This window comes from Trichechus manatus, unplaced genomic scaffold (genome assembly GCF_000243295.1).
Source record: "Trichechus manatus latirostris isolate Lorelei unplaced genomic scaffold, TriManLat1.0 scaffold00137, whole genome shotgun sequence".
Taxonomy (NCBI): domain Eukaryota; kingdom Metazoa; phylum Chordata; class Mammalia; order Sirenia; family Trichechidae; genus Trichechus; species Trichechus manatus.
The window spans coordinates 6484236-6511214 of NW_004444073.1; the positions used below are offsets into that span (position 1 = coordinate 6484236).

The window sequence follows — 26979 nt, forward strand, 5'->3', positions numbered from 1 at the left end:
ACACACACACACACACACAAAAAAAAAAAAAAAAAATTGAAGAGCACTAGAAATGGTATCTACATAGATAAATACATAAAATTTCAATATTATTTAAATATCTTTAAGATATAATGGACTATTTAAACAAAAATAATAACAATGTAATATGGGGTTTATAACATGTAAAACTAAAATACTTGACAACAATAACAGAGGCTGTGAGGGGAGAAATGGAAGGAACTATTTTAAGGTTCTAATGCTATACATAAAGTAGTATAATATCACTTGAAGATAGAGAGAAATTAAAGACCTATATTATAAGCTCTAAGGCAAGCACTAAAATAACAAAACAAAGATGTGTAGCTAATCAGCTGACAAAAGAGATGAAAATGGAATCATAAAAATAGTAAATTAACCCAAAAGAAGGCAGAAAAAAAGGTAACAAAGAACAGATGAGACAAATAGAAAACAAATAGCAAGATGATAGACTTAAAACTAAGCATATCACTAACCACATTAATGTAAGTGGTCTGAACGCCCCAAGTAAAAGGCAGAGATTTTCAGATGAAAGACCTACCTATATTCTGCCTATAAGAAACTAACTTCATATATAAATACACAAATAGCTTAAATGTAAAAGGATGGAAATTAATGTACTGTGTTAACACAAATAAAAAGAAAAATTAAAGTGGTTACATTAATATCTGACAAAGTGAATTTCAGAGCAATGACTATCACTAGGGATTAAAAAAAAAAGTTATTCCATAGTGATAAGTGGTCTGTTCATCAAGAAGATATAATAATCATTTATATTTATGCACCAAAATATATGATGTGAACTGCAAAACAAAATTGAAAATGATTCACAATTTTTGTGAGAAATATTAATATTCCTCTGTCAGTAGTTGATAGAATAAGTAGACATAAAATCATCAAAGAATAGAAGACTAGAATAACACTTTACCAATTTGATCTAATTGATATTTATAGAACACACAACAGTAGGAGAATACACATTCTTCTCAAGTGCAAACAGAGCTTTTACTAAGATAGACCATATTCTGGGACATAAAACAAGTCTCAATATACTTAAAAGGATTGCAGTCATACCAAATATGTTCACAGACCAAATGAATTAAATTAGAAATCAGTAAGAGAATCGTCTCTGGAAAAATCTCCCAAATGCTTGGAAACTAAACAGTACTTTTCTAAATAACCATTAGGTCAAAGTAGAAATCAAAGTGGAAGTTAGAAAGTATTTTGAACTGAATGAAAATAAAAAATGCAACATATCAAAATTTGTGGCATGTTGCTAAAGCAGTATTTAGAGGGAAATTTACAGCACTAAATGCTTGTGTTGTTAGAAAAGAAAAAAAAATCTCGAATCAATGACCTCAAATTCTACCTTAATAAACTAGAAAAAGAAGGCAAACTAAACCCAAAGCAAGCAGAAGAAGGGATAATAAAGATCAGATCAGAAATAAATGGAAAACAAAGCAAACAGAAGAACATTAGAGAATGTCAATGACAGTGATTAATAAAATTTATTAACCTTTAGCCAGACTGGTTAGGGAAAAGAGAGAGAAAACACAAATTATTAGTATCAGAAATGAGAGAAGTTGCATCACTACAGATTTTATACATATTAAGAGAATAATAAAATAATATGAACATCTTTATGCCAATAAATTTAGCAATTTGTATGAAGTGGATAAGTTCCTTAAAAGACAAAAAAACTACTGAAACTCAAAATGAAATAGATAACATGAATAGTCCTGTATTTATTAAAGAAATTGAATTTGTAGTTATAAACCTTCCCACAAACAAAAATTTAGGTCCACATAGTTTCATTGGTGAATTCTACCAGACTTTTAAGGAATAAATAATAATACCAATTCTACACAATCTTTTCCAGATTTAGAGAGGAGAAAATACTTCCAGATTATCCTGTGAGGTCAGCATTACCAGCATTACTGATACCAAAACAATGCGAAGAAATTATAAGGAAACTACACATGAATATCTCTCATGAACATAGATACAAAAATTCAAAACATAATTCTTTAGCAAACTGAATTTAACAGTATATGAAAAGGATAATATATCATGACCAAATAGGGTTTATCTCAGTAATACAAGATTGATTTAACGTTAAAAAATCAATCTAATTCACTATAGTAATACACTAAAAAAGAAAACGCAAATGGTCATCTCATTAGATATACAAAAAAGCATTTGAAAAAAATCTTACACCCACTCTCAGACCTTGGTGTTGGGAATGTAAAATGGTACAACCACTTTGGAATACACTGTGGTGTTTTTCTAAGAAGATAGGCAGATACATACCATTTGATTCAGCCTTTCCACTCATAAGTATTTACTCAAGAGAAACGAAAACATACCTCCATTCAAAGACTTACATATAAATGTTTGTATCAGCTTTATCCGTAATAGTTAAAAACGGAATTAATTCAAATGTTCATCAACAGGTGAATAGATAAACAAATTTTGGTATATCTATACAATGGAATAGTATTCAATAACAAAAAGAACAGATTATCGATACAAACAACATGATAAATGTTAAAATAAGTATGCTGAGGGAAAGAATCCAGACTGTCTCCCCCCGACCAAAAAAGAGTACATTCTGTATAATTCCTTTTATATAAAACGCTAGAAAAATGCAGATTAATCAATAATGATACAAATCAAATCACTGGTTGCCTGGGGACGGGGGTTGAGTAAAGTGGTTTGAAAATGAGGGCTTTGGGGAGTGTGCTGCTTGTGATAGCACGTCTGAGGATGAATGAGTCTAATATTCTATTTTTCATGAATGAATAGGCTAAGCCTATCCTAGGACATAGACTGAATGCTCTCTTACCTATTGTACTGTCTTAGTCTAAGATCCAACCTCCTATAACATCCCCTGCATGCTCTCTCCTATCACTAACTCTAGTGTACAGTAATTGCTTATTTCATTGTCCGTCTTTCTCACTAGGCAACAAGGATCTAAAAGACATGCAACTTTTTGAATGCTGAAAATATTTTAACATAAATATTAATGGGAACCTTACTTTGAAGTGTTCCACCTGGTCATTCTGCCTCTGACTGGTTTCTGTGATTGAGCCAGAAAAGAGGATATCTCTTATCATACATGCAGCTCCTGCTGACATGTCATGCTGACTAACAAAATAACAAGACAAAGATTGAAGCACTCTCAATGTGTAAGTATATCTTGATAAGATACTTACACAAGCATGATTTCATGGTCAACACAACCAGGGGAAAGGAGGAAGGTTCTAGTTGTCTGGTGTTTCATGAGTGTCCCGCCTGGGCTTACAGGTGTTGGTGTAAATTTCTGAAGAGTAATGTGCTTTTCTGTGGTTTATTTCATATCTCTTCCTGACAATGTCCTTGTGGAGCGCATAGCAGATCAGCTATAACTTCATAATAGATGGGCAAATAACAGGGAACTGTTGGACCTACCCTATCCACATATAACCATTGGTTTGAAGGTTGATGGCCTTTATAGCCAGATATTATTCTTTAGGAGTCTCTCTAAAACTCTCTGAATAAATAAAGGGTGATTGAGTTTGTTTGATATCTTTCCATCCTATTGTGATAGATTTACCAAGATACTAGTAAGAACAGTGGAAAGATAAGTCTGAATCTTTACACTTGATTTGGATTAAAGTCTATATATATAGTTGAAAAATGTTTGTAAGTTGCCTGAAAGATGTTGCTCCTATCCTAGCCTGCAGATGAGCGTAAGGACCTGCTGTGCCGTGGAGCTGGTGGTGAGCAGTAGATGGAAACTGTGCAAGGTTGGGGGTGTGCCTTGCTCTGCAGATTCAGGAAGGAAAACATCAGCAAGGTGCTGGACATATGTTGTTTGACTTAGGTTCATGTATAGGGTTTTAGGAAGCAACAAAAGCACAGGTACATTTACCATTACGGAGGAAGCACGCATTCGTTTGTTATATAGATACTGAGACCATCGTCAGTTTTCATATCTGTACAGATACCTGTGTCCCAGTATTCTCGTCTCAGGGAATCATACCTTATTCTTTCTTCCAAATATTTTTCCCCATGTCACTCGGGTTAATGGCATCAGGCTGTCTTTATACCCCAGAAAAAAAATTGCCCTATTTCCGACTCATCAAAGCCTTTGCTTGTAGTTGATGCCTCATTTTAGCACGTGTAACAAAAAGCCATTAAAAAACAAAGAAACCAGTTGCCCTCTAGCCAACTCCAACTCGTGGAGATCTCATGTGGGTCAGAGTAGAACTGTGCTCCTTACGGTTTTCAATGGCTGAGTTTTTCGAAGTAGATCACTATGCCTTTCTTCATGTACACTAAGACCAGAGGTGGACTCAAACTTCCAATCTTTCAGTTAGCAGCTGAGCACATTAACTGTTACACCATCCAGGGACTCGTGTGAAGAACCATAGCAACGCTTAAATACTCATCTTCAGCACAGTAATATTTGAATCAGTTCCATATACCCTAGATTTGGGGACTTTACAGGGCATTTTGTATTCATTAATATTTTTCCTAATAGCTGAAAAGCTGATTTGTTTCTAAGCAACTGTCATATGTTTTTGTCAGAATTCTAATGAGTCTACTAAAATTCACAGGGTGTGGTAGTCTTAATGGCCATCTTAGTTCAAACTTCTACTCCAATTTATATTGCGTAAGCTACACATAAGACAATAACAGCAGAGATTGTGGCATTTTTTGCAATTCTTGGGAGTTTTGAAATGAAATCCACTTTGCTATTCATCATTTTGTTCTGTATGTAAGAACTGTCTTGTCTGGGGAACAAGCAATACTATCTTTACCTGGGAGCATAGGACGTATTTGATGATTAGAGAGAGATGCTTGGCTGTAAAGCCAAGAAGAGCCTTACACAATGGCAGACCAAGGAGTTCCATATAGACAGTGAGTGAAGGGTTGATTAAGCTGCAGAGGACTTGTTGATTATGAAATGAATACTCACGACCATGATTTTGACTGCCAGTTTACTGATATGCAATGTGAAATATATCATCTGTGTACACTGGAATGTTCATGTCAACTGGCCAGTCAGTAGTTTCTCTCTCCTGAAAACAAAAACAAAACCTACTGGGAAAGTCAAATCATATCGCCAAGTTACTTGGAGGCTGAGAATGTAGAGGAGATAATTGAAGAATGGTTACCCCCAGGCAGAATATCCTAATACATCTATCTCCACTGTTGAAATGGACTTACCAAGAAGAGTAGATATGGGCCATCTTTCATGCCCTGTATCCCAACAGTGCAAAAACACTCCTCTGTGGCATCCCCTTTCTAGTCTCCTTTTTAACCTCACATTCAGCCATCAGATACGTTGATATCCTTAGAATAGATTGTTATTCTTGCTCATTTTCAGTCATTCTTGACTGCATTTCTGGGGCTTAATCTTGAGGAGACTTGTCTCTAAGCAGACATTATCAAACTTATTCTCTCTTTTTTTTTTTTTTACACCTGAGCATACCAGATTTTCATAAGCACTACCCACCCCAAAGGTGTGCCCAGATCAAGAGCTGCGTAGGTAAAGTAGGTCAAGGGCTGTGTGGATAAAATAGGCTAGGTGTGGTGAACAGTTCTGCGAACATAAACTGTTATCCCATCCTTTTCTCTCAGACCTAAAGCAGAGCTACTATAGCAATAACCTTGAATGTTTCCTAATTTATTTTAAAAATTAAATCATCCTAACTTCAGCGCTGAACTGTTTTTGGTAGTGAATGATTTGCAGCACACCTCACAACTGATTATACCACCAAAGTTAACATCTGCTGCTCTGATGAAGTTTCTACAAATAGTTAATCCCATCCTTTGGGTTTCGTACTTATTTCCCTCTCAGAGGATAACCTTATTTCTTAGTTCTGGGGAAGTATCTCCCTGTAGCCTTCTATGTATTGAGAAAAAGTAGGCCAATTTCTTTAACAAAGGAGTTGTCCTAAACATGAGAATTCAGCAGCTTTGTGGATTGTTTTCCATGAGTGTATAGGGACGAAACATCTGGAGTGCCTTGAGTCCCAATTAAGATAAACCATCATAACCACACATGTTCTGATTAATATCCATCCCTTTAGCCATTTGCCCATGAAAACTCCTGTGACCCATTTACTTAATACATTTATAAGTATTAACACATGAACACCAGCAGTAAGTAAAGGATGTGGTTTAGCAAGAAGCGTGAAATACTTGTTTTTCAAAGCATTATACATTCTTTTTTTTTTTCCTCAAGTGTATTGATAACTCAAGCGTCTAAACACTCCACTTCAATGTTCCTATCAAAGGAACAGGACAAAAAGTCAGTAAATGGAGGAGATAATTGTAATATTATCTCATGCATCTGGATAAGACCTCATTAATTAGACTCTGAAAAGTTTTGTTGCTTATATACTGATTGATATACTTCAATGTCAGGTTTTAGCTAATTTTGGAAGCTTGTGCTATAGGTTGACCTTGTTGCGTAGGTTGACCCAATAATAAGAGTTATTGTGAAGTAGCAATGCTGAAACTCAACATAATTATTTTTTTGGATGGATTTGGGGGACTCTATTAAATAATTCATAATCTGTGGGTGGGAAGTGGTCAAATGAGGTGAACCAGAAAAACTTCCTTCTTCCTTTTTGCTATGGACTTATACTCTTGGAGCATAGAAGTACAAAGCCTGTTCCTTACTCCTGATTCTAGCACTAATGAGTCATGGTGAATCAGAGTGGCTAGCTGTTTTGGTTACAGACATCCATTTTAATCCAGTGCATTTTTTATATAGTTTTAGGTTCATTGAATGTCCTTGTGCTTTTCAAGGAGGATACATAAAAGACATCCTCATGGTCGATTATAAAGGAATAAGGTGGCATGAGACTGCAATTGTCCTCTTGTAAATTTTTGTGTTATTGAAGTTCGTATTTGTAGTATCGAAACTAGACCTGAATTTGTGTGTGTGTATGTGTGTGATGTAAGTTGGGTGGGTTTAAAAAAATTAAATTGTGTTATACCCAGGAAAACTTTTAATGTCAATTCTGCTTTTTTATATAGCCGTTTAGATCCCAGTCTCTTACTAAATAACTACATAGTAGAAATGTCAAGTGCAAGTGTATTATGTACTTTTTGCTAATGACAATTAGCAATTACTGGTATATAAACTTTCATTGCTTCACTCTATCTTCTAGACATTTCGTTACAATGTTTTTTGATATATATAATTTCATTTATTTTATTGTTGTTGCTGAGAATATATACAGCAAAACATATACCAATTCAATAGTTTCTGTATGTACCATTTAGTGACATTGATTACATAATGTCTCATTGTATTTTTAAAGGATACTGGTTTGACAGAGAGGATAAACATTTTGGAACTACTGGGGAAAATGTGATTTTTCTTTTTTCCTTAATGCTGATGTTGAGATTTAAAAAAAATACAACTTTTTATTAATCATGAAATAAATGTTTATCTATTTTGCCGCTAGAAAAATTATAGATTGTCAGATTTGTTACAAGGGATTGGAGAAACATAAGTTAACAATACATTTGTCAAAAGAAATTCTATTTTCAGTACAAAAAATTCTTTAAAATAACGGCTGCCTTTGAAAGAAATATGTGCCAAAGCCTGGAACTAGCAGCGCCTACATTGTTAACGCCATTTCTTTTCTAGACATGTGAATGCTAGGAGAGCTGTTAAAAATGCAATATCAAGCAAGGATTGAAGCTTTCCCCCTTTACATTTATTTTTAGCTTTCTCCACCAAAGGACACCCTGATCTCCAAGTGACAACATCTGTATTTCATAAGTATTAGCCCTCTACAACGTATGCTATTTTTATTCTATACCCTGGAACCACAGTGTAAACATGAGAAAAATGTTTGTTTTTTCCTTTCATTCCTTCGGATTCTTTTGCTGCTTTTTTGGAACTGATATAATTGGGAAAAACATCAAGAGTAGTCAAAATGTTTCAGGTCCAACATCCCAGCCTCGCTTTCTTGCGCTGGGAGACTTCCTGAGTCTTCATGCCCCTGGTTTTTCTGTTGGGTTCAAAAATAGAAGATCCAGTGACTGACGAGCACCAGAACTCTTCCAGGCGGACAGAAGTGCTTAACTGAACTGTCATCTGCACCTCCATGAATTGGGGCTACTGACTTACCACCAGAGGAGTCATCGGAGGAGCTGATGCCTGACTTTTTATTTACCGTCTAAGACTGGAGAAGGCCCTGGGGGCACTTAGAGAGTTGGATGTCTTAATCGTTCCCTAAGTGTTAAAGTGCTGTGCTCTTAACACAGAGTTGTTATTGTTGTTAGTTGGCACAGAGTTGATTCTGAGTCATGGCGCCCCCACACGTGTCAGAGTAGAACTGCCCTCCATAGGGATTTCAAGGCTGTGACTTTCTGGAAGCAGATCGCCAGGCCTTGCAGCTAGTAGTCAAGCGCTTAACCATATGCGCCACCCAAGGACTCCTTAACACAGAGTTCCCCCCTACCCCCCCAAAAAAAGCCAAACCCATTGCAGTTGAGTAAATTCTGACTCATAGCGACCCTATAGGATAGACTAGAACTGTCTCATAGGGTTTCCAGGGCTGTAATCTTTATGGAAGCAGACTGCTACATCTTTCTCCTGTGGAGCAGCTGGTGGGTTTGAACAGCCGACCTTTTCATTAGCAGCCGAGTGCTTAATCACTTTGCCACCAGGTCTGCTTTAACACAGAGTAGGAGCAGTAAAATACCTTGGTCAGTATGGGACAGAACAGAGACAGGGATTCACATATTTTAAGTTTGAAAAGAAAAAGCATGCTGAAGGAAGAGAAAAAGCACCAAAGTAGAGAATAGTTTAACGCAGCCGTTATTCTCAGTGGTAGCACAGATACCATGGATTTCAAAGGAAAACAAGATAGTGGTGATGGTTGTACAATATGATGAGTGTAATTTTTTCAAAAAGTGAGTTGTTCAGTTAGTATCTTTTCTAGTTTATCGATTTAAAATTGGATTATTCATTTTCGAGTTCATAGTATTCTAAGAAAATAAATCAGTGTTCTTTCACTCAAAAAAAAAAAAAAAAAGAATAAAGGTGAAGGTTAGGCCTAAATACTGTCATCCTTTGTATTGTCTTTATTCTGTTTACCTGGATTGAATGAGTAAATTTCAGGAGAGGATGGTACAGGCAAGGTTTCATCAAGTTATGAAATTGCCACAAATTTATTCTTTCTTTTCTTTCTCTGTCTCTCTCAGTTTACCTGCTGGGATGAAAAATGATCAGAGTATTTTATTTTAGCAGGTTTATGGGTAGCATTGGTATTATGTAGTGAATTAATTTGGAGTAATCCAACTGTAGTTATGTCCTTTATTGTTTTGGGCAAAGAGAAGGTGTGCACACGTGCTTTCAGAGATTCAGTGATAGCCATTTAAAATAGCTGTCATGTGCTTATCTAGGACAATGAAATCTATGTCTAATTTAAACCTAACAGCTGTCTCTAAAATAATGTTTTTCTTAGTATTTTCTTATTATTGAAAAACGAAACAAAGTCAGAGCCCATTCGTAAGCCCGACTGAAATTCTACTTGACATTTAAAATTGGGTTTGGCTTAATTACATTTATCCTTCCCCACTATTATTATTATTTCTGTTTAGCCTTTTACAACTCTTTCTGCTGCTTACTGTATCACTTTGCTGTTTGTGTAGAAAGTTGACTCCATAGGGAGACAGCTATGGTAGAGTTTTGGAGACTTGCAAAATCCCAGCTTGGTTCTCAGCCAAGTCAGCTTACTTCTTTGAGCCAGAGTGATAGTTTAATCGGACTTAAAAAATGAAATCAAAGGAAAATAAAAAACAAAAATGTTTACAGGCTTACCTTAAAGTCCAGGGCCAGATTCTTATGAGGCTTGCCTCATGGATGCTCTACATGTGGCCCAGGAATAAATGGTGTGACTGACTGACACATTTTTAGAGTCCAGTCATGTTAACTTAAACTTTAAGCCTCTCCTTAAAACAACTCTTGTAACCAAATGGTTTAATATCCATATGCAACATCTCCATTGACTTGCAGGAACAGCTTGTGTGAAGATGGAATAAACAAGGCCACTTTGTTTTAAATCTCCATCTCCCATTCTCCAACTGCAGTTGCTGGAACATTCTTTATTACTCATTCCCTTGGAGTAAACACACTTCTGTGCATTCTTACACCATGCACTTCAGGACTCAAAGCCATCACACCTGCTTCTTTGTGAGATGTGGGACGTTTTTGGACGAGGGTCTAATTAGGGGGTAGCAATTATGGTGACTTAGTTTCTTGAATTTTCTCAAGTTGGGTGATGATATATTTCATTTTAGTTCATCCATCACTCTTAAAAAGGTGGGTAGGGTTTAACTACTTTTTATGGCTTCCACAAAGCCAAAATAGAATCAATAAAATTCAAAGTGACTAACAAAAATAGATATGTATTTCAGTTAAAGGCAGAGTGGCCTCTTCTGTCTGTCTTTAGGGCCCTCATGTTCATATATTCTGTAGCTGTGCTGATGCCCACCCTATTTTAATTTAAATTGAAAATGAATGCACAAAGCCAAAACACAACAAAGCAGGTACAGAACATGTGAAGTTCAGGTGAGAAGTATGGAGTGAGAGGAGGAACCCAGGACTGACTTACAAACATGATAAAGCTGCCTGCGTAGCATGTGCTCCTTCCCACAAAAAGTTATCCACAGTGGAGCTGTTTCTTCACAGGGAATATCTTCCTGCAGATACTAGACGCTCATAAACAGAAGTTACTGGAGAGAGAGCATGTGTTTGAGAAGGTCTGGGACAGTCACTAGTGTCACTGACCCAGCTATAGAATATCTGCCTCTTTTTGTTTTACCGTTGGTTGTACTTAATGACAAGGAACACAGAGCTTAGACCCTCAGGCTTTCAATATTTTCTCCTTAACTCCTCCCCTTAACCAGCTCCTTGACTTCATTCCTTACCCAGGAGGTAGGGGGGATGGAGACCCACAACCAGAGGGCAGCCCTCACCATCTCGCCCGTAATTGTAATTGCTGCACAGCAGTGGAGAGAAAGGGAGGGCGATTTCCCCTCAGCAGCCTTTGGGTCCCATTAAGACCATGGGGTCCAGCAGTCTGGAGAGCAGACCACTGCCAACCCAGGTTGTCTAGAAGAGGAGGTTCACCTCTCCCCTTGTTACGAGGCTAACTGGGTATAACAGCGGCTCTTGTCAGCTGTTTCCAGCCATGTGGTCCCAAGCTTCCATCCAACAATCAGTTAGTTATTCAAAACTTAAACCAACCTATGTCAGCATAACAAAATTAGGTTTTGCATTTGAGGGCTTGGAGATAACTCTTAACGTGGCTAGGACTATGATAACTATTTACGGGTGTCTCATGACATGTGACCTCAAGCTGAGGATGGCAGCCAGAGCACTAACGGGGGAGTCCTGTCTTGAAACACCCGTGTGTACAAAACTCTATAGACTATCAAAATCCATGGAAAGTTTCTAGTCCTTGATTTTAGATTTTGTTTCACTTCCTTCCCTTACTAGCAGTTTATCAGTGCTAGTATCAAAGTGATGGGTCAGAAGCTTTACACTTTCCTCTGTTATTTCTCCCAAATGGGTGGAGGTGCTAACTGGAGAGTAAATATACAAACAATCAAGACCAGAAAGAAGAAAGAGGAACAGCAGGAGGCCTGCATCAATGGCCCCAGGATATAAAGAACTGACTGTAATTAAGATAGATCAGAAAAGGCTCTCCCATTGCCAGCTAGTTTTCTGCCTGATTTCAGCTGAGTCTTATTTAGGAGAGCATCTTAGTCTTTGAAGTTGAATGGAAAACTCTCCTTGTCCTCTGATGACTCCTAACATTTCTGTAGATGCTGGTGTTACTCTTCTTAAAGTCTAAGCCACTGTACTTCTATCCCTTTGGAGTCCTGCATAGGAGGGAACTCTTTCTAACTATAAGGCATGATGACTTGCAGAGAATGCAACACCTGTGGGAAGCTATAACACAGTGTTTTTGTTTGTTTTTTTTATAATTCTGTCCAAGCCCATTAAAGTTACGTAGGGTACAGTAAATACAAAACAAAACCAGTATTGTCCATTTCCATTAACCTTAGTCCTATTTCCATCTTTGTCTTCTTCCTCTACCCCCTCACACAGCAGAGAATTCAGGTGGTTTACCCATCTGCACAGTGATTTTTGTTGGGACACATCTTGCTTTAAATTTCTTTGAAAAGCTTCTGAGAGTGGGGCAAAAATTATGAAAGAGGAGTATTGCTTTTGGTGCGGAAACTGTTGGGATTAGATGAATCTGATTTCTTCCAGTCCCACTGACCCCTGAGGGAAATTGACCAGATCTGGCAGCCATGGTCATCCTGATGGCAAAATAAGATGTCTTAATGACCAAATCCATATAAGGAGTCCTGCTGGTACAATGGTTAAGCGCTCAGCTGCTAACTAAAAGGTTGGCAGTTCGAAACCATCCACAGGAGAAAGACCTGATGATCTGCTCCCCTAAAGATTACAGCCTAGAAAACACTATAGGGCAGTTTTACTCTGTCACATGGGGTCACTATACATCGAAATTGACTCGTCAGCACCTAACAACAATAATGTCCAAATGGAAGCCCCTGCGTGGTGCAAATGGTTAAGTACTCAACTACTAGCTGAAAGGTTGGTGACTGGAACCCACCAGAGGCACCTCAGAAGACTGGCCAGGCGATGTGCTTCCGAAAGGTCACAGCCTTGAAAACCCTATGGAGCAGTTCTAACTCTGCACACATGGGTCAGAATCCACTTGATGACAACTAACAACCACAGTGTTGTTAGTTAAGATGTCAGATGTAACCAGTGTTTCAAGTTTTCCACTGAGATTTTCCCACCATGAATAGAAGGAATCGTGTCACAAAGGAGATAGCAATGACATATTGAAATGTTTAATTGATCCTACGCCCCTTTTTTCCCCCCAGATTTTCTTCTTCTCAGACCTGAAGGGTGGAGAGGGGGTAAGGCAGCATTGACACTCTTCTTTTTCTTTTTCTTTTTTTCAGATTCAGAAGAGTAAAAAACCCCTCATATCCAGTAAGAGAGCCTGCAGTGTCTTGCATCATCTTAGCTGAGCTTCTTCATTCTCCTTCTTCTCCTCCTTCCACAAAGACCCATGTCTGGGGAAGGTGTACAACTTTCAAAACCAAGCCCCTACACACACTTGGCCTTCTCTCATGCCATCTCCTCCCAGGGAAAGACTCTTTGGGAGGCGGTTTGAGGTCTAAGAATTCTAGGGGGTTGCCCCCTGAGCAAACAAAACAACTTGAGATTTTTGCACAAACAGAAACAAAACATGAAGGGACTTCCTCAAAATCCTTTGTGAATGTCCTGGCTTTCAAGGCACCTCTCTGGCTGATGAGAACAGACATCCTGGATATGCTGAGAAAGGCCTCAAAAAGCCACGCACACAGTCATTGCCATTTTATTACCATCAATGTTGTTACTTTAAATGTTGTTACTTTTGCACTGGCTACTGATGGTGAATATGCCCGTGCTGGCCTGCACCGCAGCTAAGATGACAATTCCAACCTGGTTGTTTCTTTCCTGAGTCAGGAACATTGTTTTTCTCCAACTTCTTTTCAGACTTAAAAGTTGTTCTTATGCTTTTCTTTCCATTTATACATTATGAAACTCTATTTGTTTTATAAAAGGAGATTATCTAATAGGAACTTTTATTTGATGCTTACTTTTTTTTAATCTGTGCATTCATTAATATAAACCTAAAGTTTTAGCTGATGACCGTGCTATTCAGTTGGGAAACCTATTGTTTTCTTTGGGTAGCATCCATAACTAAGGGGTTACTGTGATGTTTACCACTGACTAGTCCTGTTCCTTTGGATATCTATGGTTTGACATCATTGCTCTTCTTTTTATTCAGGGACGTACATAAGAGAATTAGTATCAAAGAGATATATCAGGTAATTATTTTCATTTTAGTAGGTCTTTAAACATACCAGGTAGAAGCTTATTAATATCCTGAGTCAAAAATAAGAATAGTAGATATATCATGGAAAGAGAATAAAGACACTTAGCCTCCTTGAAATCAAACCCAAAGTGGGATTCAATGGAGCATCATTAAGGTGTGATTTTATGGCTCTGAATGGTGGGATTTTGATAAGAGTGATTCTTTGAGTCCTTCCCAAAAGCAAATCACATGAAGATTCTGGTAATGGAATGGGATTAATTGTAAGAAGAAAGTGAGCTAGGTGATAGGTTTAAGTGCATTCCCAGTTGCAGGTTTGATTTTTACATTACAAAGCACGAAAATGAATGTTTAAAAATCTTCTCGTTACCAAAGCAAAATATTGATATTTCTTTAGACAAAAGAGGGCGACTATGTGTGTGGTCTGTAAGGCTGTCTCACTGAAATATTCCCCATCAGAAAGGTTTGAACCGCTGTGTTGTAGAGAATGCGCAGCAGTATATGCTGTTATTTGAGCTGGTGTCTCTTGTAGGCACTACATTTTGTCTTGTTAATAACAGTTACCCTGCCTTCCCAACACTAACCACAGTAAATAATGTGGTCACAAATTCCGATTGCTTCAGGGGTCTAGCTGGTAAAAGTAAATGAGTAAAGCAGGCCATGTAATATCAGAATTATTGTGATAAATGCAGTTCCTCATGTAGGACCTCGGTATTAGTGAGACAATAGGGAGCGGTAGGGACTGTAGGACATTGGAGAAGGTGTGTGCTGTCAAAAGGGGGGAGCCATTAGTCAGCTACTGGATTAGTGCCACGAAGGGATAACGGTCCAGTGTCATGGCCAGATCTGATTTTTCAGACTGAACCCTGGATTTTATATAAACTCTAACCCATTTTAAAAATATTGGCAGCTAATTCAGAAAGGTACAAAGAGAACATGGCTATGAACTGCATTCAACACATAGAGAACTGTTTGCAAACCATGTCCTTTGAAGTGTTATGATTCTGTATAGGAATTAAACACAGCCAAGTGTATGTAAATTATTGACCTTGGAACGTTGATTTTTTACCTCATGTCTAGTGTGTATTTTTGTACATGGAGCTTTGCAGCCAGTCAAAATAGAACATCTACGTTTTCTCTTTTAACAAGCAAGACTAAATAATATTTGAAAAAGAAACAGGAATATAGCCATTGTTTTCCTAGCACCAATAAAGATGGAAATATTTTCATTTGCTTTAAGCCATTAATTAGCTGAAAAAGAATGCAAGAGAATTTCGTCCAGCATAGACCTCTGCTTAGAACTCTCAGTGGCACAAAACAGAAGCATCATACGACTCTTATTTTTAAATCCATGAAAAGTGCTTTGAAGGGACATGGAGTAAAAATACAAAGTTACCTATTTTAAAAATACAAAACAGTGTATTATTATGCTATGAATTGATACTGGAGCAGCTAAAATATTAAAATAATTATTTCCAAGGCAGTGTGAACTTGACGAACAGTATTTCCAAAGCTCCAACTTATTTTCTATGGCCTTTAATTCTCCAAGTTAAGCAGCAATGCGGTACAGACATTCTTGCACAGATTATGGAATCTTACTGTATTTTACGTGTTCACACAGAAAGCAAGGGCTTACCCATCTGAATGAAGAATTGACAAGGAAGTGGGGAAAACAGTAGGAACATTCCCACCACTGACCAACTACAAGTTCTACACGTACTGGGTGGAGAGTGACTGATGGAGTCAGCCAGTGAGTTTGGATTCCCATGTCGCCAGATAGCTGCACTTCCAGATTGTGTTTAAGTGATAGTTTCAGCGGCATAATGACCCATCCTTAGGGAGGTCTCTGTTTCATCTTTTATTCGTGCCACCCTCTTAGGTTATGAGGCCTAATAGTTTATGGCAGCAGGCAAGGGACTCCTTTCTAACCCATTAAATTGAAATGTATTTTCTTCCACTGTCCCTTTCATTCTTGGGGCTTTATAAAAACTATTGAAAACATCTGACAGGATCCCATTAAGGACCTGATATACTTAAACAATAAAATGATATCTAAACATCTGAGAGTCAGAGGATCATCTGGTTCATTTCATTTGCAGAATGTAAGCCATTATATTTTCCACATGGAACCATGCCTTTAATAAATGTAAGAAGTGAAAAGTAAAGAATAACATTATCATGTGATGTGAGACAGAGAGCAGATCGAAAGGTGGAGACCAATCTTGTCATTTATATTTTAGGAATAGGGATACTAGCCTTTTACTATCACTTCTCTCATGAATGACTTTTTTTAGATAATTAGATAGAAAGATAGATACATAGATAAATAATTCATTTTCTTCTGTTCTTTTTTAACCTCTGCGCAGAGACTTAGGTGATAGAAATTACTTTGTAACATCCCCCCATGGAGTGTGAGGGGGGAGCAAAAGAAAAAACAAGCACACAATTTCTTCCTCATAATGAAATAGAGAATTCTGAGATTGGAAGCCTATACATATAACACTACGTCCCCAATAAAGGGGAGCTAGAGAATTCAGGCAGCATTTTTTTTTTTTTTCTAATTGAAACTTCATTCTTCTGATTCTGAAATCCTCCCACACCCCTACAGGAGTTACATTACTAACCCACCACCGTGCTTGGCACAATCAGGAAACCCATGTGGAATTGTCAAACTGAAATCCACTACTCACCTGTGAAGGAAAACAAAATTCAAATTGGCCTGAAAATCTATTCAGCATCTTCTGTATGCCAAGGAAATTGTTAAAGGCTTACGTTTTTTTTAAGTGTATGCAGACATATCCTAGTCACACGAATAGCTTATCATACAAGATGGGAAATTGCAGGTAATTTGGAAAAAATTGTCAGAACCAAGTTTATAAACACACATATACACACAAACACACACAAAAAATAAAACTCTATGACCTTTTTAAGAAAAAACAAGGGATGATGCCACCAATCTATGAAGCACCCGTGAATTTATTTAGAATCCAAGTTGAAACTTTTTAATTCCAAAATTGACCCTCTTGGTGCAAATATGAGATTCTATATGTGCAGCATGGGAAATCATTGCACTGTTTTGCTCCACCAGTGTTATGATGGGTATAGCACTGAACCTGGCGAAATTGGATGTTAAAGAACATAAAGTTGCACTAGTAATGTTATATTAGATTTTATTCTCGAATGAGTGGAAAGTAATACTTGTAATTCATCAATAGCGGTCTGTGATTAAAGTCCTCATTAGCACTTAGAAAATGAACTTAATGAAAAAAATTGTATTGAACAATGGCAATATTCCTATGAAATACTCCTTTGACAGCCAAGAGATACATTCCCTGCCAAGACCAGTTTTTAAGGTTTCCTCCGATCAAAGGCACTGGTAAGAACAGAGGTGACACTAGAATTAGAATGGTAACAGCCTTCTACGATGTTAAACTGTTCATCCGATAAAGGAACTTGGGTCCAGGGCAGTTAGAAACATGGGAAGCATGCTTCTGGATGCTCTCGTTGGACATTTGCAAAAGACTGGCTTCTCCTCCAGTAAAGTCTGTGTCTTAGCGTTCTCTATACAGAACCAAGGAGATATATGTATGTATAGAAAGAGATAGATTTACTTCAAGGGATTGAGTCACGTGATTGTAGGGGCTGGCAAGTCCAAAATCCATAGGTCAGGTTGAAGGTTGGAGACTTCTGCAGGCTTGTGACCCAAGATCTGTAGGTCAGGTGACAGGAAGGGTGCAGAGTGGAAAGAGAGCAAATTCTGCCAAAATGTCTAGTTTGGGGACAGATCAAACCCTAAGGAAACTTCCCTTTCAGCTAATTTATCAATGACATTAGATTACATTATGGAAGATGACTATATTATGTTGCATTAGATTACATTATGGAAGATGACTACATTATGTCACATTAGATTACATTATGGAACTAGTCCAGTGTCTGACCAAACAACTGGGAACCTTAGCCTAGCCAAGCTGACACATAAAATTAACCATCACAGTCTGCAATAAGCAAGAATTGATTGAAAGAACTTTTTGTTTTTACCTTAAACAAGGGTGGGGGTGCAGTGGGAGACCTGGACTGAAGGATTCATGAAAGTCAAATTCAAACATTATTCGTTCCTGATTATTTTTTTAAATAATGTTCCACCCACCCCCAGCCATTCTTCTTTAAAATATTGTCAGACATAATTTGAGATAATTACATGTTTATTCTGGCTCTGTTCTCAAGTGGACAAGGATCACCACTGACAGTGGCTGACTCCACTCAGTGAAATTGGTCTCAGCCTGGGTTGCTATCTCCTAAACCAGGAGAAGTAGGGAGTGGCATGTGGGCCCTTTCAGCTCACACGGGCACACTTAGTCTATCTCCCTTGGAGTGATCTCTCCATCTCTGTGGGTGAATGCTGACTGGAGTGGGCCAGAATCAATGTCATCATGGAGGCCCATTGCCTAAGCCATGATTCCTGAATTTCACCCATGTACCTTCATGGGAGCTGGCTTCTGAACCAGCAGAAGCCTTTCTCAGTCAGATTATGGTGCAGGATAACTCATTTAAAATAAAGTGCATTAAAACCCAATGGCTATAGAATGGCTTTTAAGTAGATTGCCCTGAAGGCACATTGTTGTATAGGCTTTGCCTCTCTGTCATGATCTACCTTGTACACTACGACTGTCCTTGGCTTTGAGTGGGTAGGTATGTGTGATGGAGCAGAAATACAGCCACACACCAATATGCATAGATTTATAGTAAAAATCCATAGCCATAGGTATTGTCCAGTAACTGATTCTAGAGATAGAATTGTAGAGTATGAGTTTTCCTTTTTCTTGCTTTGATGATATTTTTATACAATTTTATATGCTGTAAAATTTTTAAAAACATATTTGCTATTTTCATTTGTAGGGCTCAGTTAGGTTTTTATCAGCTCTTATGCCTGCTTTACAGCCAAATTCTCCCATCTGATCTAAGTGACCTCTCTCTGTCTCACAGCCATTTCTTTCCCTTTCCCTTCTTTTCTTCTGCCATTTTTCTACCTTTCACAAATTCCTTCTTTTACCTCTGTCCTGCTAAGCCATTCAGCTTGCAATATCATTTCAGCACATGGAAATACAAAATAACTGAGAAAACAAAAGCACCTTGTTCTAGTGTATGTAATCCACATGAGGAAATGCTGGGTGCCAAGGGTGGGGTGGGGATAGGTGGGGAGGAGGGGATAGATTCAGGAAAGAAACAATCTCATGGAAGGTCCATTACCCAGAGCAAGGTGAGTCAATTGGAGGCTAACAGAATGTTACGTTTACCTTCCTTCAGTGGAGAGCACAATGTTTGCTGTCACAGAGTTTTTGCTTTGCCCTCGCCAGGGGTCTGTGTACTCCTTCCTGAGACAGGCACTGGTTATATGTGAATGGAAAAAACTCAGTTCATCTCCTCAGCCTTAGATTTTGCTGCTGCTCAGTTGGATTTGTGGGCAATGTCTGGATTCATATTAGGAATGTTTAACAAGACTTAAAAAAGGGAGGCAAGCAGAACCAAAACCCCAGACCTCAAGCCAGATCGTGCCAAATGAACCATTCTTTGGAGGAATAATGAAAGGATTTCTGGCTGTGTTCTGAGAATGCTCTCCCAAAAGGAGGATGGTAAAATGGACTTGGCTTCATTTTACTGCAGTGATAGAATGCACTTCCATGATGTGAAATGTGTTTCTGGCAGGTGACACGCAGGTTGCAATTTGCATTTGCATATCATAGGGCAAGAGAACCACCATCCGACTATCCTTTCTAAGGAAGAGTGCTTTGTTCCCTGTGAGGCTGGTTTGTACTGAAACAACCTATTCCAATGGTACAGCATCATATCTCCAAATGCGAAAGTAAATCATAGGAATTCATGTAAAACGGAGTATGCTAAACTGTTCTCAAAAATTAAAGATGTGTTTATTGTAAATCTTTCTTGCAAAGGTGAGGCTGACAGTCTTTCAATGTATAATTTCCCCCCCAACGTCTAGTAATGAATACGTATCTGTATGTTCCTCTGATTATCAAATAAAAACAATGAGTTAACCTCTCAATTGGAATTTGAATAATGAAAAGGCTGTTTTTTTGGGTTTTTTTTTTTAATGTTTTTCATTGTTGTCTATGTTCTGTCCCAGATACAGGGACGCTTACTCAACCATCTGTCTCTTTTATATTTCCCCAAATGCCACACAGTTCACCCAGCTGGACTAAGAGCCTTTGCCTGCACACTGGAAGATATACACAGGGTACAACTGTATCACATTCCATACCATCTTTTTTGATAATTAGGGTTGGAGTGAGTGGGTTCCTTAGAAGCATAAGAAATCTTAGCATTCATGGAATCAAGCTAGCTTCTATATTGTTGTCTCCAGATATAATGATAAGAAGATTTTGCAACCCGGCAATGATAGCTTTTGAATTCCAAATTTTCTTTCTCTTCAAATTTTCTCTTTTTCGTATATATATGTACTTTTATTTCTTTCCAGTCACCAACACAAGGAGTTTGACCTGACCGGGTATATTTCCCAGGGCTGCCATGGAGCCCTGATAACGCAGTCGTTAAAAGCTATGGCTGCTAACCAAAAGGTCATCAGTTCAAATCCACCAGCTGCTCCTTGGAAACTGTATGGGGCAGTTCTAACTGTCCTATAGGGTCGCTAGGAGTTGGAATCGATTTGATGGCAATGGGCTTGTTTTTTTTTTTCATTCTGGTTTTAGGGCTGCCATAGCAAATTATCACAAAGCAGATGGCTTAAAATAACAAATTTATTCTCTCACATTTCTGAAATCAAGGTATAGGCAAGGTTGGTTCCTGCTGGTAGGCTTTGAGGAGGGTCTATCCCATGCCTCTCTTCTAGCTTCCAGCACTGTCCACAGTTCTTGGTGTTCCTTGGCTTGCAAATGTGTTACTTCAGTCTCCGCCTCTGTCATCACATGGTGTCTTCTTGTGTCTCTGTGTGTCTCTTTCCCTTGTCTAAGGACACCAGTTTATAAGGACACCAATCATATAGGAGTAGGGCCTACCCTACTTAACTAATTACAAATATGAGAAGATGCTATTTCCAAAGGAGTTCACACTCACAGGTACGGGGCGTAGGACTAGAACATATATTTTGGGGGGGCATAAATGAACCCATAACACCAGGAAATAGTCATTACCTCTGTTTGTGGGGATACAACTGTTACCTACTGTGTGGCACCTAGGCAGTCTCATTCAAACCAGCCTCTAAAAGGGAGCCTCCTAGTGGCGATGATGATAACTGCATCCTCATCGGGGCTGCCCAGGTGTGTTGTTCCCACGGAGTAACGCCACTGGATAATTACATTGACAAATGAGGTTTGATGTTCCCCAAAAGCAGCCATATTTTCCATGCATTGAAACGCATTTTAAATATTCTTTTTTTTTTTTTTTTCTGAAAACAAAACCAGAACTTACTCATTTTGGAAAATGTAGAGAAGTATAATGAAAAAAGTTAAAATCACTTGTAATGCCCCATCTGGAGATTAATCATTGTTAATACTTTATTGTATTTCCTTATGATCTTTTGCTCTGCTTTTTTGCATAGTTGAGTCCATACAGTATATTTAATTTTTTATTTGGGTTATTCACATACCATTGGATGGTAAACATTTTCCCATTTAAAAAAAAAAGAAACTTCATTAATATGATTTCAGTAGCAACATAATATTTTATTTTGTGGCTTTCTCAGTTTACTTAATCACCCTCTGCTGTTGAAAAATGAAGTTATTTGCTTTTATTTTTTGCAGTTGCAAATAGCATAGCAATGGAACTCTTCGTACGTAAGGCTTTGTCGTATTTCTGAATATCTCCATTGGACAAAATTTTAGATGTACAGTTACTGGGTCAAAGGTTGTGAATGTATTTCAGACTTCTCATATGTATGTCCAATTCCAAAGCATATTCAAATATTAAAACCGCCATAGCAAAACAATATATAGTGTTGCATATCTAAATAGCTCTTGTGTTTTTGGCCATTGTTCTTTGTAATGCATAATCAAGTCACACAAAAGCAAGCATAGTACTAATCGGTGCTTGTATTGTAGAGGAAAAAATATATATAATTAAAATATTATTCAACACTCTGAATGTGTAGCCCTAGTTTATATACTATTGGAAAACAACTCTTAGGTAGCTGCAAACGGATCTGAAGCCCTCCAAACTTCTTCAGTGATTCCAAGCAGAACTTGGACTACTCTTGGTGCTTTTTTGAGAATATAAAGGGGCAGAGATAAAGATTTGTTCCAAGGCACCAGGCAATGGCTTATTGCCCTTCACCTTGGCCCAGATGGAATAGAAGATGTTGGCAGATATGCCTCCCAATAATGATCAGAGGGGCTGTGGGTATCCTAAAGGCAGGCATTTGCACTATGCTAAAAGAAAGAAGTTGAAATGGCCAATAGGTTGACAGAAACTTTTCCTGCCTCAGTCTTTCAACATTCATCTCTGCACTGTGGGATCTGGTTGTATTATAACAATCGGTATTATTGGGCCGTTATTAATGATGAAGCGTAGTCGCTAGAGCTCTCTAAATCACCCTTTCCTCAGCAGGCTATGGGTTTGACCGTGCTAACTCCATTTTGCAGAAGGGAAATTATGTGCTTGAGGTCAAACCACAAATCACAGGAGTTTAGTGCTAACCTCACATGCCCTGAGTCTTAGGTGTATGTACTCACCCCAAGGCTGGCAGTTTGGGTTGTCACTTCTATCACTGTCCTCTTCTCCAGACTCCTGATGAATTGGACTCATTGCCCTTTTGCTGAACCAACCAAGGACATTAATTTGAAACATCTGAAAGCTGTTAGTTTGTCAAAAGATACCTCAAGTCATATCAGCTGCAGTGATGACACTTCTTACTGAGCTGACGGATTGGGTTGTTTACTCTTTGAACATTCACATGCCATCGGTCAAGGACAATGTAATTCCTGCCCTTATCTCCCAAAGATAACACATTAGTTACTTCATACACATGCATATACATACATATAACTTTTGAATATAAACTGAATAATAACAAACGCTGTATTGCACTTCACAGTTTGCTAGGCACTGTCATCCATGTACTCTTATTTGATCATCACAATGATCTCCTGAAATTGTTTTTTAATTTTATAGATGAGAAAAATGAAGCTTAGCAATGCCAGCACTGATGTAGCTGTTTGCTCATTTGTTCTTATTTTACCTACCTCATTTATAAAATACTTGAAAATTTAAAAATTATGCAAATTTAATATTTTTTAAATTAAGAAAAATAATAAAAACCAGATGCAGAAAGTAGAGTTAGTGTAGATGGAGCAAAATTGGGGAACACTAGTATACAGACTTGGCTAAATAGGCCTACTAGTTTCCAGCGCTGGTGGGCAGTGGTTAAGTGCTCAGCTGCTAAACGAAAGGTCAGTGCTTTGAACCTACCAGCTGCTCCAAAGGAGAAAGATGTGGCAGCCTGCTTCTGTAAAGATCACAGCCTTGGAAACCCTATGGAGCAGTTCTGCTCCTATAGGATCATTAAGAGTTAGAATTTGACTTGAAGGCAATGGCCTGAAGTCAAATTGGATTTGAGCTTCCGGGAAACCTAAATAAAAATGGAGAGAAATCATTTACAAGGTTCACATCATCCATGAGGAGAAAGCACACCACTTGTGCAGAAGAAAGAATGGTTTCCCATTGACAGATGGAAGAAATTTCTTCTATGAGGATCCACCTAGTGTGGTTTCTTACTCATGCCTGCAGTTCAGACTCATCTGGGAACTTTAAAAAGTACCCATTCCTGGGCTCCACGCCAGTCTAATGAATCAACATCGCTGAGAAAAGGGCCCAGGTGTTAGTTTTTGTTGTTGTTGTTGTTTTTAACTACCCAGGTGATTGTATGTGTAGCCAGGGTTGAAAACCACTGACAGAGTGAACAATGAGTCACCTTTGGAGCACCATCCCTGAGTAGTTGTCGTCAGGTGTTGTCGAGTCCAATTTTTGACTCATAGCAACCCCACGTGACAGAGTAGAACTGCTAGGCTGTGATCTTTATGGAAGCAGATCTCCAGGTCTTTCTCCCACAGGGTTGCTGAGTGGGTTGGAACCACCAACCTTTCGGTTAGCAGCCAAACAACCATTGAGCCAGCCCAAGTAGATTCCTATGTAAGTCCAAGAGCTCCATGTTATATGAGACAGTTTGTCCCAGGGCTCTCCAGGCTACCTGCTGGCAGGATGCAGTACAGATTGTCACGTGTCCAAGATCATGCAGCTTGAGAGCTGGATCTGGACCTGGATCGTCCTCCAACTCTGTTTCTGGTGTTTTCCCTGGAATCGGAGTGAGGGAGGAGTGAAGGGTTTTAGCAGAGGCAGCTTCGATAAAGTGGGTATTCTCAGGAATGGAACTTTGAGTAAAGTGATAGGTAATTTGGTGGCTAGAGAGTGGAAAATGATTTCAGGAACATGACCTCAGTTAACTGAGAGCCAGTGGGAGGCTGGCTCAGAACCTAACCACCCCAGTGGTCCCTGGGTGCGGACAGAAGGGCTGGAGAAATCACGAACAGGTTTATTTTATGTCCTGCCTGCTACCTGTTTATGACTCATGAGTAAGAGAGGTGGGGATGGTGTTCTCCCTTTTCTGATATACTGGGCATTTCATCAAACATACAGAAAAAATAATGCCATTTCTAGAAGGGCTGTTTTTTCACTGACCCAAGGACACCAGAGGTTTCTATCTCATTCAGTGTCTGCAAAGAAGATAGCAAGGGAATGAAAAACTGCCCCGAGGAAAGCCATGAAGCTGCCAGCTTTGGGAAGATTATAGTCGGTGATTTAAGAAAATGGCACCAAGCATTCATATGAAATAACCTGGCAACTGTGAATGTTTCTACAGGTAATAACAGTAAAGCCTGTGGTTGTTGAGGGCTTTGTAGTCTGTTAAGTGCTCACACATGCAACATTAAAATTGATCTCTCAACTTCATAAGAGTGCACATGGAAAACAGAGCACCATGTATTCCATCAGTTAGATCAGAAGAAAGAAATGTCCACCACACGTTGTTTCCCCAGCCTGCTTGCAGACCAGATCATCTGGGAACTTGAAATCATCCAGATCCTCAGACCGCCCCTCTGGAGATGCTGGCTCTCCAAAGCTTGGTTGGGCCTGGGAATCTGGTTTGGTTTTTCGCTTTGGCTAAAATATTTGTTTCAGATTTTTCTTATACTTAGACAAATTTGGGAAAACTGTACTTGAAGAAAACCTAGATAATAGATTGGTTAAGAAGCAGCAAGAATCGTGGAAGAGAGTTCCTCTAGGTTTAGACTCTGGAGCCCTGGTGGCACAGTGATTAAGAGCTCGGCTGCTAACCAAAAGGTTGGAAGTTTGAATCCACCAGGTATGGGACAGTTCTACTCTGTGTTATAGGGCTGCCATTAGTCAGAATCGACTTGATGGCAATATTTTTTTTTTAGGTTTGAACTCTAAAGGATCTTGGCTTAAATTTGCCCCTTACCCCCACCCCCAACCGGTACTCAGTAATTTTGGGCAAATTGCTTAAACTCCCTTCGTCTCTAAAATCCTCACCTATAAAATGGGCATAATTTTATCCTAAGAGAGTTAATATCATAAAAGACGATCAATGCACGTTTAATTGTGCTAATACAGTGCCTAGGATGTAGTAACTTTTTGATATATCTCAGACTATTACTAATAACCAAGTGGCCAAATTGTGTATCATGGCTCAGAATCATGGCTGCATCCAACCTGAAGCAGTGGTTCTCAGCTGGGGACGATTTTGTCACCCAAAGGACATTTGGCAATGTCTGGAGACATTTTTGATTGTTATGACTTGGGAAAGGTGCTAAAGACATCTAGTGGGGAGAGGCCAGGGATGCTGCTAAACATCCTACGTATGATGCACAGGACAACCCCACAACACAGAATTATGCAGCCCAAATGTCAATAGTGCAGCTCTTGAGAAAGCCTGTCCTGAAGGGCAAGTGAGCCAGGTGAAAGTGTTGCAAGGGTAGTGAGCCATTGGCAGGCCCACGGTGGAGGCGGATCCAGTGGGGCACAGAGGTGGTTCTGGGGGAGCAAGAACGGCTGTGAACCTGAAGGTCAGAGACGTGGATTTTCACCCTGCAGTGCCCGTTCAGGGCCACCATGATGCTCCCTCAGGGCTCACCTTCTTTGTGTAGGAGACAATGGCAGTGGCACCTCCTGGAGTGGTGCAATAAAGCAGCCCTGGCCCTGACCCACTTTGGATGAGCCTTTTCATGAATGGCACTTTGGATGAATCTTACTTCCCTACCTTGTTAGACTGAAGATCACTAGGCTCACCTAAGGAACTTGTTAAAATACAGACTTCTGGTCATGTTTTCTGGAGATTCTGCTTCAGTAGATCCAGGAAAGAACCCTGGACTCCATGTTTATGAAAATCATTTCGTGGGATTCTGAAGCACAGGCAAAGCCAGGTGTGGATCCTGTAGCTTCCCTGCCAACCCTGACATTCAGGGCATCTATGAAACCTGAAAAATGGAGAAGGGAAATCCTACAAATTCAGTTTGAGTTAATTTTGTGTTTTCTATTTTTACACTAGTAATGATTACTACTATGACTACTAATACTAGTACCATTAACACTACTACTAATAATAATAATTAACAATAACACAGAAGATCAGTGGTGGAACCCTGCTTTTTTTTTTTTTTTTCAGGTGAAAGCTTACAGAACAAATACTTTCTCATGAAACAGTAGTACACATGTTGTTTTATGACATTGGTTAATAACCCCACAACATATCAACCCTCTAACTTCTCAACCTTTTTTTTCGGTGAAAATACACATAGCCAAAGATACATCATTTCAAAAACTTCTACATGCACAGTTCAGTGACATTGACTACGCTCTTCCAATTGTGCTGTTATTCTCGCTTAAGATGAAGGCTTACAGAACAAAATAGTTTCTCATTTAACAATTACTACAAATGTTGCCCTATGACAATGGTTAACAATCTCACAACACA

General features: G+C 38.7%; 1 protein-coding gene across 4 annotated transcripts in view; it reads left to right on the forward strand.

The window, feature by feature from the left end:
* PDE1C (phosphodiesterase 1C) overlaps positions 1–26979 on the forward strand; it is a 744082-nt gene that overhangs the window by 689730 nt on the left and 27373 nt on the right. The window contains exon 17 of one of the 4 annotated variants that reach the window (XM_004385324.3): positions 13042–13097. The exons of the other annotated variants lie outside the window; for them this stretch is intronic. Within the exon in view, the coding sequence (XP_004385381.1) occupies positions 13042–13055 (14 nt within the window). The 3' untranslated portion in view covers positions 13056–13097. Of the gene's footprint in view, positions 1–13041; positions 13098–26979 lie in introns of those variants that run through there. 4 annotated transcript variants of the gene reach the window in all.